The sequence below is a fragment of the Rhincodon typus genome, chromosome 43 (assembly GCF_021869965.1).
Source record: "Rhincodon typus isolate 14 chromosome 43, sRhiTyp1.1, whole genome shotgun sequence".
Classification (NCBI taxonomy): Eukaryota; Metazoa; Chordata; class Chondrichthyes; order Orectolobiformes; family Rhincodontidae; genus Rhincodon; species Rhincodon typus.
Window position 1 is genome coordinate 6837072 of NC_063374.1, and position 16885 is coordinate 6853956.

The following is a 16885-nucleotide window of genomic DNA, read 5'->3' on the forward strand; positions in this document are numbered from 1 at the left end:
GGCTGGGATTATACTCATTGGAATTCAGAAGAATGAGGGGAGATCTTATAGAAACACATAAGATTATGAAGGGAATAGATAAGGTGGATGCAGGGAGGTTGTTTCCGGTAGCAGGTGAAACGAGGACTAGAGGGCATCGCCTCAAAATAAAGGGAAGCAGATGTAGGACTGAGGTCAGGAGGAACTTCTTCACCCAAAGGGTTGTGAATCTGTGGAATTCCCTGCCCGGTGAAGCGGTTGAAGCTACCTCGCTGAACGTTTTTAAGGCAAGGCTAGATAAATTTTTGAACAGTAAAGGAATTAAGGGTTATGGTGAGTGGGCGGGTAAATGGAGCGGAGTCTCAAAAAGATCAGCCATGATCTTAGTAAATGGCGGGGCAGGCTCGAGGGGCCAGATGGCCTACTCCTGCTCCGAGTTCTTATTTTATTATTCTATTTGACAGTTGATGACGTGGACCAAGGTCTTTTCTTGTTTTTGCATTCTCTTAGTTTGAGTGTTATATCTTTCCACTCACACAGAGATGGGACAGAAAGATTTGGAGTTGGGGACCGTGTGTAGTGAGTCAAAGTTTGTGAATGACACTAAGATGAGTGGTAGAGCAAAGTGTGCAGAAGACACTGAAAGTTTGTAGAGGAATATAGATAGTTTAGGTGAGAGAGGGCAAAGGTTTGGCAAATGGAGTACAACGTTGATAAATGTGAAGTCATCTATTTTGGTAGAAATAACAGTAAAAAGGATTATTATTCGAAACGTAAAAAATTGCAGCATGCTACTGTGCAGAGGAACCTGGGTGTCCTTGTGCATGAATCACAGAAGGGTGGTTTGCAGGTACAACAAACAATTAAGAAGGCAAACGGAATTCTGTCCTTCATTGCTAGAGGGATTGAGTTTAAAAAGCAGGGAGGTTATGTTACAGCTGTATAGGGTGCTGGCGAGGCCACATCTGGAGTACTGCATGCAGTTTTGGTCTCCTTACTTGAAAAGGATGTACTGGCACTGGAGGGAGTGCAGAGGTTTATTCCAGAGTGAAGAGGGTTGACTTATGAGGAGATACTGAGTAGAGTGGGATTATATTCATTGGAATTTAGAAGAATGAGGGGGGGATCTTATAGAAACATATAAAATTATGAAGGGAATAGACGAGAAAGAAGCAGGGAGGTTGTTTCCACTGGCGGGTGAAGCTACAACAAGAGGGCATAGCCTCAAAATTAGGGGGAGCAGATTTAGGACTGAATTGAGGAGGAAATTCTTCACCCAAAGGATTGTAAATCTGTGGAATTCCCTGCCCCGTGAAGTAGTTGAGGCTTCCTCATTGAATGTTTTTAAAGCTAAGATAGATAACCTTTTAAACAGGAAAGGAATTAGTGGTTATGGTGAGAAGGTGGGTGAATGAAAATGAGGCCAAGAGAAGATCAGCCATGATCTTATTGAATAGCAGAGCAGGCTCGAAGGGCCAGATGGCCTACTCCTGCTCCTGGTTGTTATGTTCTTGGTCTGGATGGTTCTGGCTGCACTGCTGTCACAATTCTGTAGCAAACTGCAACTCAATCAATCTAAGAACTGTTATAAAGCAGTTTTTCCTTAATTCAAAATGCCTTGTGCCTCACTGTCTCACTAAAGTAACAATCTCATTGCTCCAAAAGCAACAGTGTTATACATCTGCACATACACACAAACTCTCAAAGGTGAAAAATACTCCTGGTATTTCAGCTATATAGCCTTATTCAACTTCTACTCCAGTTTATAGTGCAAAAAGGAAAATTACATGATCCTTACATACTGTATAGTGCACTTATCATGCTGAAGCATTACATAAATGGTAATATTTTGTTTACCATTGACAAAGAGACGAAGGTAGGTGAGGACCTGGAAACAATCATTATTACGGAAGAGGTAGTGTTGGGCAAGCTAATGGAGCTAAGGATTGATAAGTCTCCTGGCCCTGATGGAATGCATCCCAGGGTACTAAAAGAGATGGCGGGAGAAATAGCAGGTGCACTGGCGGTAATTTTCCAAAATTCGCTGGACTCTGGGGCAGTCCCAGCAGATTGGAGAACAGCAAATGTGACGCCACTGTTTAAAAAGGGAAGTAGACAAAAGATAGGGAATTATAGACCGGTTAGCTTAACCTCTGTAGTGGGGAAGATGCTTGAGTCTATTATCAAGGAAGAAATAGCAAGGCATCTTGATAGAAATTGTCCCGTTGGGCAGACGCAGCATGGGTTCATGAAGGGCAGGTCATGCTTGACAAATCTTTTGGAATTCTATGAAGACATTATGAGCGAGGTGGACAATGGGGACCCAGTGGATGTGGTGTACCCAGATTTCCAAAAGGCCTTCGACAAGGTGCCACACAAGAGGCTACTGCATAAGATAAGGATGCATGGCATTAAGGGTAAAGTATTAGCATGGATAGAGGATTGGTTGACTAACAGGAAGCAAAGAGTGGGGATAAATGAGTGCTATTCTAGCTGGCAGTCAGTGACTAGTAGTGTGCCTCAGGGATCGGTGTTGAGACCACAATTATTTACAATTTATATAGATGATTTGGAGTTGGGGACCACGTGTAGGGTGTCAAAGTTTGCAGACGACACTAAGATGAGTGGCAAAGCAAAGTGTGCAGGGGACTGTGAAACTTTGCAGAGGAACATAGATACATTGAGTGAGTGGGCAAAGGTCTGGCAGATGGAATACAATGTAAATAAATGTGAAGTGATACATTTTGGTAGGAGTAATAGTAAAAAGGATTATTACATAAATGGTAAAAAGTTGCAGCATGCTGCTATGCAGAGGGACCTGGGTGTCCTTGTGCATGAATCACAGAAGGTAGGTCTGCAGGTACAACAAGTAATTAGGAAGGCAAATGGAATTTTGTCCTTCATTGCTAAAGGGATTGAAATTAAAAGCAGAGAGGTTATGTTGCAGCTGTACAAGGTGCTGGTGAGGCCACACCTGGAGTACTGTGTGCAGTTTTGGTCTCCTTACTTGAGAAAGGATGTATTGGCACTGGAGGGGGTGCAAAGGAGGTTCACTAGGTTGATTCCTGAGTTGAGGGGGTTGGCTTATGAGGAGAGACTGAGTAGATTGGGATTATATTCATTGGAATTCAGAAGATTGAGGGGGGATCTTATAGAAACATATAAAATTATGAAGGGAATAGATAAGATAGAAGTAAAAAGGATGTTTCCACTGGCAGATGAAGCTAGGACAAGAGGGCATAGCCTCAAGATTAAAGGGAGCAGATTTAGGACTGAATTGAGAAGGAATTTCTTCACCCAGAGGGTTGTTAATCTATGGAATTCCTTGCCCAGTGAAGTAGTTGACGCTACTTCAGTAAACGTTTCTAAAAAAAAGGTAGATTTTTTTTGAACAATAAGGGAATTAAGGGATACGGTGAGAACGCGGGTAAGTGGATCTCAGTCCACGAAAAGATCAGCCATGATCTTATTGAACGGCGGAGCAGGCTCGAAGGGCCAGACAGCCTACTCCTGCTCCTAGTTCTTATGTTCTTATTCTAACTTCACGAGTTTCATTTTGAACTTCTTTCAGGAATCATTCCAGGAGAGAATGATCACATTTTCTGGGGTAAACTGTGATGAAGGGCTTACCTTATGAAAACCTGTGATAAAGGGCTTTACTTAGAAAAGTTGAACTGATTACACTTATATCCATGAGAATGTTGAAGATTGAGAGATAATCTTATTGAAACGCATGATGTTTGGAGGAACCTGGACAGGGTGGAGGAGACTAAAGATAACTAGGATAACACTGTGTGGAACTGGAGGAACTCTGACTCCAGCATTGGCAGTTCCTACTATCTCTAAAGCTAACTAGGATATTTGTTTTAAAACAAGAGGACACTCTTTTCAGACTGATAGAGATTTTTTTTCTCTTAAAACAGTAATTAGAAAGTAGAATTCTCATCCCCAAAAGGCAAGGGGTGCAGAGTCTTTAAATGCATTCAAGGTTGAGTTTGATAGATCTTCTTTTGACAGACAAGACAGTCTAGGGTTATGGGGTGCAGACAGCAAAGTAGACCTGGAGTTGAGACCACACGAGATTGGCCATGATCTTATTGGATGGTAAAGGTAAAGTTGCCATAGTTCTTCTGGATCATTGGTTGCTCTCTCATTATAGCAAGATGACTGGTGGTGGTTTAAACAGAGGGTCACCATGCCTCATGTGAAGTTGAGAAGGAGAGTACTTATGGTGATCTCAGTCAGTGCAGGAACTGAACCATGCTGTTGGTGTTACTCTGCGTTATAAATCAGGTGAACAGCCAAATGAGCCAACCAACAGGCATGAAAGGCTATATAACCAATGCCTGCCTCTATGAATTCTCTGTGCTTCATGTGTGCTTTTATTAGGGACATCACATTGAGTTGACACAGGGAGGAATGCTGTGATCTTGATAAAAACGTTTGACCCTGAAGACTAAAGCCCAATTCAACTAAATTTTGTCAGCTCATGAAAGGATGCTTCTGGTACTCAATCATGTGCTTCTTTCTCAATATGATTATATATAAAAAAGGTAGTTTGGCCAGATATACCCAAAAATGTACGTTCCCAGTTTCTATACCTGGCTAATAAATAAACAGGCAACCTGGTTACGTTCTGCAGCAAAAGAAACATTAAAAAAAACTGAAGTAGAGAAACAAAGATAAAGATGCTGAGCAGTAAAGCGTCTTCCATTTTACTGTTTTCTACAATCACTAAGAAATCCATATTTGAAGTAGAGGTATAGGAGAGAATAATTATAAGTACCACTTTGAAGGAAATATCTTCAACCCTTTCAAAGAGTCTGAAATCCCAAATTGTAAAAAGAACTGGAAATGCATTCAACAGAACCAAATGTGTATCTTTTCTTTGCACAACAGAATGTCACAAACAAAATAAGTCATGCTGAAGGTAGATAATAAATAACTAAAGATGGTGGTTATGGATACAAAAATCTCATTTAATACAGGAAGCAATCATCAGCCTGAGAGAAGTCAACACTTATGATTATTCATGGCTCAACTGGCAACATTAACAATGACACGTATAAATCATAGCAGATGGCTTAAGGAAGTATTTTAATAACCAATATCAATTACAGGAAAATAATCATCCTTCAACAACTGTCAGGTACCTTAGCAAACAATACATATAGGACACTAATTCTTTCTTCTGCAGAAGGAAAGTTTCACCGATTTCATTCAGTCCAGATCTTAAATGACAAAATCGGACTTCATTCTATGTGGGAGCTAGAGTTAATTTATTCCTTAATTAACATTATATAAGATTAATTGCATGCTAGGCCAAGGCACCTGTCAATCATAATTATCAAGACAGCTGTGACAAGCCCAATGAGAAACATTTAGTTCCTAACAAAATAAAACTATTCCCAACTGACGAGTAAGATTTCTATAAAACAAACTTTGATATGATCTTCCAAATAATGCATCTTTAAGCGAAAACAAAGGAATCTAGTCTGTTGTGCTGTAAAAATGTTTGTTTATTAAACATGGACGTAAGTTATTAGTTCTACTTAGACATTTCAAATTAGCTATTTGGATGAAAAGAAAAAAAATCGCACCCTTGTTCAGATTTCCGAGGGAGAGAATGTAATTTTACATCTGCAAATAACAACCTCACCCAATACCTCTGATAAAACCTAGGATTTTTAGCACTGGATAATTATAAAATCTGAATTAGGAGATCTGAAAAAAAAAGAACAATTTTTTTCCTCAGTACCCTATTCTTAAAAAAGCTCTCACTTTGATGTTGAATATCATTCCAATTCATTTTCAATCCTTTTTCCTCATTCAGGCCAGTCCATTGATCCACCTCAATTATATTGAAAAGGCAACTCTCCCTCCAACTGCAGTCTTGTTTCCTATTGCTGAACAGACTGTCTCTGGTTGTAAACTATATGTAATTCTAAATAAATGTAAGAGAATGATTGATGTGTAGATAGGAAAGAAAACAATAGAGGAGGCAGGCGAGAGGGGATAATTGGAGCAGGAAAAGGTATACTTTGCATTTTAAACCATACATTAATTAGGTCAAATGGCCAGTTTCTGTGCTGTAAATTCCACGTAATTTAAATCTGTCACCTTTTCACCCGGTTTTCCTTCCCAGAAACCTGCTTGAAGTGTGACACACTCAAGACTTTCTGCCCTGGTTCTGATCCTGGAGAATTCTCCAGGATGCAGCTAATGATGCACCTCAACATCTTATGGTGTTATTTTTGTGGAAGACAGTTGTAAGTGATGATTACTAACTCAGATAGACGTGGCCCTTGTAAGTTGTTCTTGCTGCTTACAAAAATACTGACCTAAATTTTGTAAATGTGCCAGTGGCAAGGAACCTCATTTGTCAGACACTGGAAGATCACAGGGAATGTGCTCATGGTTTTCGGATAAGTGGCAGGCGAGACTCCTTGCCTCCAGCATGTACTTGGATAATTTAAACGGTTCTATATTATCTTTCATACAAAAGGAAAGCTGAAAATTAGTTATTGCTTATTTCATATGACTGCTTACCGGAATGGATGTGTGAAAAGTGGGTCATGCCTAAGTTATCAAGCTGCATTTTTTGATGAGATGCCCAGCATGGTGGATAGGGACGAAAGAATTTCCTGTTTTTCTTTCCCCCAGATAAAACCAAAGAATAGGCTTTCGAGACCTCGCTCATACCACTTCAGTGTCTGCTGAGATTACATCTAAACCTTGAATCAATATCCTCCCAGAGGCAAAATTCCACCAAATAATGGAAGATGACAGTGACTGGGTTATGTTGAAGGAGAGGGGAACAAGTGTCAGTAATTAATGTAACATCAAAAGGAAAAGACCATCAAGTTTGATTGGGAAAATTTATGCCAAAAATATGGTTTTATTTGCACAATATGTTCAGTTTCACTATTACCTTCCAAGAGGTAAATGAGTAGCCTTGTCAAATGAATGGTTCTGAATGACGCTCATTCATTCACTCACATCACTGAAAATGCAGGTATTAGTTTCCCTTTTCAAGGAATACATACTCACATTTTACACACCGTACCCTGGAAGACTTAGCTAGCTGAGGAAAGAAATGGATTCCTTTGGTTTCATCATTCTTACCTTTCGAAAAAATACGCCTAGAAATAGAAGAGAATAAAAACAGTCACTCAATCACTTGGGATACTCTACAGGAATCACAGTGGCATTGCTTATACTGAAAAACTGCCATACTGAAGAGTTCAAAGCAGACAGAGGTGAGGATTTGGATGCAAATAAAGATTCTGCAAGGCTGTGAGATGAATTGGCTTATTCTGTGGCAAAGTCATTATCAAGCTTTCATAAACTTTGAAATTGCACCCTCCATGCTAAGGTCCAGATTGTTAGTGTGTTTCAGGAAAAGAATCACAACATTGACACCCAAAAGGTAGCATGTTCTTTTCAGGCTATTTAACTGACTAAAGCCCCAGAGCCAGTCCCCTGGACATCCCCACCCAGATGTGCATGTCCCAATGCCCCCACAATCAAGTTTCTACTTAAAATATTTTCTCACAGGTAAAACAGACAGACATTCCTTGCCCCTAGGTTCAACGACTGATGACATTCAGGCCCTGTTGAATCAAGTGACTATCAGGTCCTTTTGCAACGCTCAATTTCTGCCATTAATCCCCTTCTTGCAACATCCCACAAAAGATTGTTTTGATACTGTGTTTCTAGAATTTTCTGCTTTTTACTTGGACTAGTGGGTGACTTTCACTCTATTATGCTCAGTTTTTTTTTCAGCATCACTAAATAAAAATGGTCATCATGCCAGAAAACTTGATTAGGTATTTATTTACACACATCAGTGCTCCTTGTTTGTTACTTCCATCATATCAGCAAATACTTCCACAAATAAATTAATAAAATAAAATCTGTCTTGCAGTTCCAATCTTAACTGTTTCCCCCTTTGCAACATTTATCTTGAGACACACACCAGGCAGAGATCAATCAGCTTTCAAATTCCCTTAAGCACAGCATTAGTCTACAGATTTTGAACAGATGGATTAAGTTTTCTTGTCTGCCATTTTAACAAAGGTGTCAATTAATTTATTCTGGACCAATTAATATCTGTGCTAAAGGAACTTGATAATTAACACTGTAGATCCAAAGGTGTTAATTGGGGTTGATAGGTGAAGTGATCTCACTGCCCAATCTTTGTAGCTCACTGGAAGTCCAAATGATTGTGGTCAGTTTTCAGAAGAAAAACACTGGATTGTGCTTAAGTAGCAGCCAATAGCAAAGTGGAGTAGGAAATCTGGCAGCACTGCTAAGGAGTCAAGAAAAAAATTGAGTCATTGAAGGTTTAGGGGCAATGTCAAGTGGGTTGCAAAGAAGGTATCAGAAGGAGAAAATATTTTTGTAGAGTCAAGAAAGGTATATCAGAAAGTGATATAGAGGCTAGGTGGTGGCATTTCTACTTCCTTTTGATCCAACAATAATTATTGGCCATTGCTGGTTAGGAAGGTTTACCTTTTCTTTCAGGGCAGTAGGTTCTACTACTCAACACTCACCATCACCAGTAGATGGAGTGTGTGCTCTGCCCAATGGGAGACCAATATTACATTAGAATCCTAAATATGGTATTTAAAGCGAATTTCAGTATTTTAACAAGGCTTTGCCAGTGGGCTAATTAGCTGCCTACTTTGAAGGTTGCTCAAAAATCAAGCCAAACTGGCCTCAGACAGAAAGGTGGATGCCTTTTTTAAAAATAATTCTTTGTTTGCCTGCTACCCAGTTTCTACTGAGAATTACTGCAGTTGGCAAATGGAAATAGCCTCCTGTAAGCCCTGACACACATATCACAAAATTCAATTTCAACTTTTTTCTTGATTTACATTGCATAGATTCTCTTTGGAATGAATGCAATTCTAAACCTGGAGAATACATAGTATCTTTATGGTCTTCTTACAGACTGGTCTTTGCTCTCAACCTTTTCTTACTTTAGGTTATAGATTTCCCCATTATTTTTATTGGAATCGAAGATTGCGGCAGGAACTAAGGATTGATACTTATTCTACAACAGTGAACAAGAGAATAAACTATACTTAGAGTGTAGTGCAATCTAATTGAAAAGGAGGTCTTTAGTTATGCAATAGAGTGATTCTCCAATCAGCAGCTAGAACAAGTCAGATAAATTTTAGATGCTAAGAATCTGACTGTTCTGTGACTAGAATGGGAATGATATGCTTAGATAATGGGTCCTTGCTGTCTGAAGATAAGAGTGTACATTATCGGCAACTGTCAGGTACTCTGTGAGCTCTGCTTGGATATACTTCATGAAGGTAAGTTTGATCTTGAATGGTAAAAGGTGATATATTTGTTTACTACACTCATAGCACAGTTTAGTATATGGACTGCAGTGGTTCAAGAAAGCAGCTCGCCACCACCTTCTCAAGGACAACTAGGGATGGGGAATAAATGCTGGCCAGCTACAGCACACAGATACTAAGAGTGAATAATAAAAAAAGTCTTCTACAATCATTATAACATGAAGCATTGTTAGTTTCATTTCACTGGAATAATCCTCCAATTATAGTTGCAGACGTTTAACTCAGCAGCATTTATTAAAGGGCCTGCATTATGCAGATTACAGTAATAACAGTGTTTGGTTCATATGTACAGCACGTAGCACCAGCTACAGGTTGAAATTTAAGGACCAACGCATTTACAATCTTTTTCCAAACACAAATGGACAACAAGAGAAAAGACAGTTGGACAGATCGCAGACCCAACAACACACATGGAGCACCTCCCTTTTATCATGAGACATACTACAACTAACTGAAAGAAAACTGAAGTGAATCAACATATATTCTCCACAGTCAAGTTTGCAAGGACATTCCATCTATAATTGATCCATAGGTTTACAACTTTCTCATCACAATACCCAAATTGTTTCCAAAATAGTTATAGGGATTTTGCCACCACAATCCTACTGGAAGAGAGTTACACTTCTCAATCCCATCCTTTCCTATCCAAACAGCCTTTCCTGAACAGATCATTTTCAAAAGCAATAAAAATGTAAGCAAATAAAAACGGAAAGAACTCCAGATGCTGTAAATTAGGAACAAAAAAGAAGTTGCTGAGAAAGCTCAGCAGGTCTGGTAACATCTGTGAAGAAAAATCAGAGGTAATGTTGCAGAATGCTGAGGAAGGTCCACCGGATCTGAAACGTTAACTCTGATTTTTCTTCACAGATGCTGCCAAAAACGTAATCAACTTCATTTTCTTCCATCTCAGTATTTATGATTGGTCCTGGTGATCCAGTCCATTTCTGCTTTATACCAGAGATGGAGAAATTTGAATTCAAGGGGACATTCTTATCTAGTCTATTCCCATAGAAACATAGAATCCCTACAGAGTAGAAACAGGCCATTCATCCCATCGAGTCTACACCAAGCCTCTGAAGAACATCCCACCCAAACCCAGCCACCTACCTTATCCTTGCATTTTCACCATGGGTAATCCACATAGCCGACACATCCCTGGACACTACACATTCCTGGACACTACAGGCAATTTAGCATAGCCGATCCACAAAACATTTTGGGATTGTGGGAAGAAACTTGAGCACCCTGTGCAAATCTGTGCAGATATGGGGAGAACACGCAAACTCCACACAGGCAGTCATTCAAGGCTGGAATTGAAGCGAGTCCCTGACATTTTGAGGCAGCATTGCTAACTACTGAGCCACATATCAGATGAAAGCACCCATCCTGTTCAAAGTGTTCCGCTATTGGGTAGAAGCGAACATTTGGGGATGAACCCATAAGAATTTTGTTTAAATGCAGATTTATTTTTAATTAACTCTTGGGATGGATATGACTGGCAAGGCCAGAACTTATTTCCATCCATAAATTGTAAAAATGAGGGTGAGCTGCTTTCTTGAACTATTGCATGCAGTGAAAGGACAGAATTGCAAAATTTGACCCAGTGGCAATTGAGGAACCATAACATATGTTGAAGTCAAAAGGACCACTTGAGGTGGAGGTGCTCCTATGCTCCTACCATCCCTGTCCCTCTTGGTAGCCAAGGTCACAGGCTTGAAAGGTGTTGCCAAAGAAGCCACTGCAAGTTGTTGCGCAACATCAACAGCAATTACTCAGTGCAAGTTTGCTGAACTGGCAGCAAGTAAAGCTAGACACTTGTTACAGTATGAAGCTGAACTAATAATAATAAATAGAACATTAATTAACCAAATATGCTTCAATTATGTAAATTAAAACAATACACATTAATTCCGCTCCTTCACAATTACAAAAGTGATTATTTCTTCCAGGGCAGCTCCCAGATCGTGCCATCAACATTCACTATTGAATTGAAATTATTGCTAAAATATCACAATACCATATTGTACATATTTTCTCAAGAAGGAACCAACATTGACCAGAATAGTTTAATAGGAAGGTTTGCAAAGGACTGGTGTCACTGAAATGATTATCTTGACATGTCACAACTGAATCTGATCCTACTCTCACCTGAGCAGTGAGGCTTAGTTCACAACTTGCAGTGAAATTGTAAATTATCTTTGAATGCATGTACAATGAATTGATTTTTTTGTTTGTTTACAGGTCTAACTCAATTCTAAATTATTTAGAACTGACGTTAAAAGGTCAAGTGCAAATATTATCTTTAACATAGGAGTAAGTCACAGACATCTCGAAGAATCAAAAAGTATGCACCAAACCAAAGCACATATCAGGAGACATGACTAAAGCTGATTGAAAGGTATGGGTTTTAAAAAGAAAAGAGAGTTTTAGGAAAGGACGTGGGGCCTAGGAAGCACTCAGGATAGTTATAATAAGAACATTTAGCTGAAGCACTGCAGGCCTTTCAAAGCTCTCCAGCCAGAAAGGCCCATCCACGGCACACTCTGCAAGAATTCCTAGGGGTGCAGGGAGCATGGCATCCAGCACATCTCTGATCTACAAAATGAAATAGCACATCTCTCACCACCTTCTAGTTATCCTAGTGAAGTTCCTCCCCGCATCTGACACAAATTTCTAGCATTCAAATCCTCACCTGACCAGAAACTGATCTGGTTCCAAAATTGGAAAGCAACAAACCTGTTAGTTGATTTCACAGGTCACACGGGCCAAGAGAACCAACCCCAATGCCACTATAGACAGTGGCTACACTAATTTTCTCCTTTCACACCATACTTCCCCATCTTCAATTCAAAGCAATTGACTCCAACTACCCCTAATCTATGGAAACTATACTACTCCATCTTAAATCTCAATGTGGTGCAGCTGGCTTTGCTCACAATATCATTGGGCTGTCTTAGGGATTGTTTATAACCATTCTAGACAACTTGATTTTTCTACAAACAATCAATCAATGATGAAACACTCTGTACAGTGAACATAACACATTTTAAATATACATTACAGCACCGTATAATGAAATAATCTGAAATTCTATGCAATTTAACCTTTAACACCTAAATTTTTAAATTGTAATTATCAAAGTTATAGTTATCAGTCACTGTCAGTGAAACGCAAGAGATTAAAGAGCAGTGATCTTCTACATTAATCAGCATTTCTTTGGCTTTTGCCAGTTTTGATGGCAGCTGGCTACTGCAACTCGAGTCAGTTTTGCTATGTTATTTTCAGCAGACACACCCCCTTGGTATAGACAGAGAATTAAAAAGGAGATGAAATAAAATCCAGGAGAATTTGCAGGAAAGGAGTCTGCCCTGCAATATACCAACCCTGCACTTCCCCGAAGATCTCATAATCCACAGATTTCAATGTTTTCGCAGAGGAACTCATCTCTAAATCAGGTAAAATGGAAAGTGGTGCAATCTGATAGCTGAGCCGGCGCTTCTCGCTGTGGCAACTACAGGAGCTCAACAAGAACAAAATCCTTCTGTCAGCAAGAGAGAGAGAGAGAGGAGGAAGTGAAATGAACATGCAAGAAAACAATGAAGATAGGGTCAATTCCTATCACTTTAATATATTAAGAGAGTTTGGACTGCTTGCATTGTGACAGATGTATTTCATTGAAGAAATTAGTATTATTTATTATTCACTAGGGTTTTAACTTGTTCTGTATTGAATGTTATACAGACTTATAAATCATTATTTTGTTTAATCATTTAAACATGTTAACAATTGAGGATTGAAATAACACACAAAGGAACTTTTCATTAATCAGATCCTCAGAGGATATTGATCCATTTATGGTGTTTCACACAATCATATTACTGAAGAGGCCCTTCAGCCCATCGAGTTTACAAAGACAAAAAAAATCTCTAAAATCTATACTAGTCCCACCTTCCAGCTCACTGCCTCGAATGTTATGTCACCTGTAAATATAGAAATATATTCTATGAATATACAAACAAACTAAGGGCTGAGATTTGAAATTGTAGCATTTTTAATCTTGACACACCGATGTTCACCAAAAGATACTGTTTTCTCAAATTTACCATTTTGGCTGTCAACTCTGCTATTCCCAGTTAAAAATAGACAGTCCTCAATCACTTTCTCTTCTTGGCACCTACCTTCTTTCTCTCACAACCATTTTGCATTTTATTTGCTAATAAGGCTATTCAAGGATTTAGTTATTTCTCATCAGTTGTGAATAGTTGAAAGGTTACAACCGTTAATTTCAATTTGCAAAGATCCTAGATGTAGGACAAAAATAAGGCATAAAATTGAAATAGCTTTCAAGTCAAGTTAATGATTTCAAACAGATAATCCAAGCTAGGAAGATGGTTGTGGTTATTAGTCATGTCAGCTCCAGGACACCTCAGGGTAGCATCCTAGGCTCAATGATTTTCAGCTGCTTCACCAATGACCTTCTCTCCATCTTAAGGTGAGAAGTGGGGTTGGTGCTGATGGGTGCACAATCTTCTGCACCATTCACAACTCTTCAGATGCTGAAGCAGTCCTTGACCTGGACGATGTCTAGACTTGGGCTGAAAAGTGGCAATTAACATTCATACCACACAAATGCCAGGCAATGACCATCTCCAGTAAGAGACAATCTAACCACTACCCCTTGATATTCAATGGCATTATCCTCACTGAATTCCCCCACTATCAACACCTGAGGGTTACCAATGACCTTAAATGGACTCACCACATAAACAGTGGCTACAAGAGCTGGTCAGAGGCTAGGAATACAATGGCGAGTAACTCGCCTCCTGATTTCAAAGTCTCCACCATCTACAAGGCACAATTCAGGACTGTGATGGAATACTCCCCACTTGCCTGGTTGAGGCAGCTCCAACAACACTCAAGAAGCTAGACACAATCCAGAACAAAGCAGCCTGCTTTGATTTTATTTATTAGTCACATTTACTGAGATATAGTGAAAAGTACTGTTTTGCGTGTAACCAGGCAAATCATCCCTTACATAAGCATATCAGGGTAAGAGAACGGAATGCAAAATATAGGGCTACAGCTATACAGAAGGTGCAGAGAAAGATCAACTCTAATACGTGAGAGGTCCATTCAAAAGTCTGATAACAATGGGGAAGAAGTTGTTCTTGAATCTCTTGGTACATATTTTCAAAATTTTGTATCTTATGCCTGATGGAAGAGGGTGAAAAAGAGTGTATAACTGGGTTGGGAGAGGTCTTTGATTATGTTAGCTGCTTTCCTGGGGCAGCAGGAAATATAGATGGAGTCAATGGATGAAGGCTGGTTTGCGTGTTGGACTGGGTTGCTCTAATTTCTTACTGATTTGGCACCACATTCATAAACATTCACTCACTCCATGACTGATGCTCAATAGCAGCAGTGTGTACTATGTGCAAGGTTCACTGCAGAAATTGTCCAAAGATTTTTTTACATAGCAAACCCATGATTACTACCACCTTGAAGAACAAGGGCACCACCACCTGCAATATCCCTTTGTTCTGGCACTATCACTGGGTAAAATTCCTGTAATTCTCTCCCTCATTGTACTGTGGGTCTACCTACAGCACAAGTACTACATCAATTCAAAAAGGCAGCTCAGCACCACATTCTCAAGGCAACGAGCAATGGGCAATAAATGTGGCCTAGCCAGCAATACCCATGTCCCATGAGTGACATTTTAAAAAAAAATCAAAGCTTGTGGTTTAGCTAATTGTTGTAAATAACTACATGAACTCTTGAATAGAATACTGTTTAATCGCGTCTTTCACATAGACAGCATTCTGCAGTAAATATTTAATGTGGAAAATAATTAATTAATCAACAAAGTTCATAGGAGAACACCTCAAAATTATCATTTATGCATAGAATATGCTTTTAAAATTTGCATCTTCCACTGCAATTGTTCAGATCAAGTACACTGGGTGGAATTGTCCAAGTGTGGTATCAGGTGCCAAAACACTGAGAACACTCCCTGCTCTACCATGAAAGGTTCAGCCCCACTGGACTTTGCACCTATCAGGCATCCAAGTAATCTCTTGGTGGTTTTTCAGTGGATCATTTCATGGGACAATAATGTTCTGTTTTGCCCGAAGCTACCAGACAATCAGAGGCTGTTAGCCTCTGTAAACAGCAGCATTGCCACAGAGGATAAGGTTGCTCACCGACAGCAACACCAAAGCCAAGGAGTAGCAGGGAAGTTAAGTTACATTTTGGGGAGTGATCGTGAGAAATGGGAGGAGAGGTTTAGAGGCAACAGAGGCAGGCTGGATTTCAATAACCATATCCTCTCTCTGACCAACTTAGATTGAGGCAGATTGAGAGCCCAGGCAGATTGCTCCATGTTACCAGGCAGGAAAGCTACCACTATTCTCCCCTAACAAGATCAGAGTCAAATGTGTGGTAGTGGCTGTTAATTTAACACTTAAGGGCCTCAGTTGGCAGCAGTGTAGCAAGGTGAAGCTTGGGCTTTACTGCCCAGAACATAATTCTTGTACGTACAGGTATCTATCCAACATCAACCCACCTGATCATCTTCCTCTTTTGCCTCCTTCCCAGCTGCTTCCAAGGAGAAAATTCTAACGTTTTTGTGTGACAAACAATTTCTATTTTTTTCAAAATACATGAACAGGTGGATACTTTTTATTGCTATCAATCAGTCTGAACTTTAGTCAACCAACCTGCTTCTAGTCTTCCATCAAATTCCAACCTAGACTACCATCAAGAACTCAAGATTGTGCTAAGTGCACAAACATGTCCTACAGTTTCAAAGCTACATTAACATGCACCCAGAAAGCTTTTAAAGTCTTATTCCAAGATTTCGCACGCAAACATAGTATTTATTCCCTTCCTATTTCGTCCACATCACAAACAGTACTTTTGAAAAAATACAAACTTATATTGGTCTGTTGCTGCAGAATTTTGTAATTTTTCCCAAGATATGAAAAAAAGGGGCAGCTAGTTAGTTCAGTTGGCTAGATGTTAAGGTTCAGAATAATCCGAAAATATTGTGGGTTTGATTTCCTGTTCTGCCCAAGGTTGACTTAAGACCTACATCCTCATCCTGCCACCACACCCCCCACCAAATGTAGGGAACAATGGCAAACCACCAGTGATGAAAAGCTCAGGATGAAGCATTAGCAAACAACAAGCCAAAGACCTACCTTCAGACTCAGCACTCATGGAAAGGAGGAAACATGGCTGACCAATCAAAATCCCAGGATAACCTTTGAGGAGAACAGATTAGTGGAACTGTTGAAGACTTAACTAAGCTGTGGCAAAATGTTTCCTTGGCAATTGTGAGGCGTTTGGCTGGACATTTCAAACTAAATTTTAAATACGGTCTCAGAGTCACATTGTTTCTGCCAGCAAACATAGAACTTGCATATTCCTCCATTTCCAAACATCATATAGAATGGTTTCAGAAATAGTAGGAACTGTAGATGCTGGAGAATCTGAGATAACAAGGTGTAGAGCTGGATGAACACAGCAGG

The 16885-nt window shown here is 39.6% G+C and overlaps 2 protein-coding genes across 5 annotated transcripts in view; one reads left to right on the forward strand and one right to left on the reverse strand.

Moving 5' to 3' along the window:
- The window catches only part of LOC109936874 (acylphosphatase-2), a 51846-nt gene that overhangs the window by 19823 nt on the left and 15138 nt on the right, over positions 1 to 16885 (reverse strand). For 2 of the 4 annotated variants that reach the window (XM_048619802.1, XM_048619803.1), the window contains exons 2-3: positions 12737 to 12894; positions 7105 to 7121 (exon numbers count right to left, since the gene is read on the reverse strand). The exons of 1 other annotated variant lie outside the window; for it this stretch is intronic. In XM_048619802.1, coding sequence (XP_048475759.1) covers positions 7105 to 7121; positions 12737 to 12894 — 175 coding nt within the window. The remainder of the gene's footprint in view (positions 1 to 7104; positions 7122 to 12736; positions 12895 to 16885) is intronic. One more of the 4 variants, XM_020535481.2, reaches the window with a different exon arrangement.
- LOC109936863 (probable G-protein coupled receptor 75) overlaps positions 9197 to 16885 on the forward strand; it is a 19199-nt gene continuing 11510 nt past the window's right edge. The window contains exon 1 of the mRNA XM_048619800.1: positions 9197 to 9305. The gene's annotated coding sequence lies outside the window, so the exon portion shown is untranslated. The remainder of the gene's footprint in view (positions 9306 to 16885) is intronic.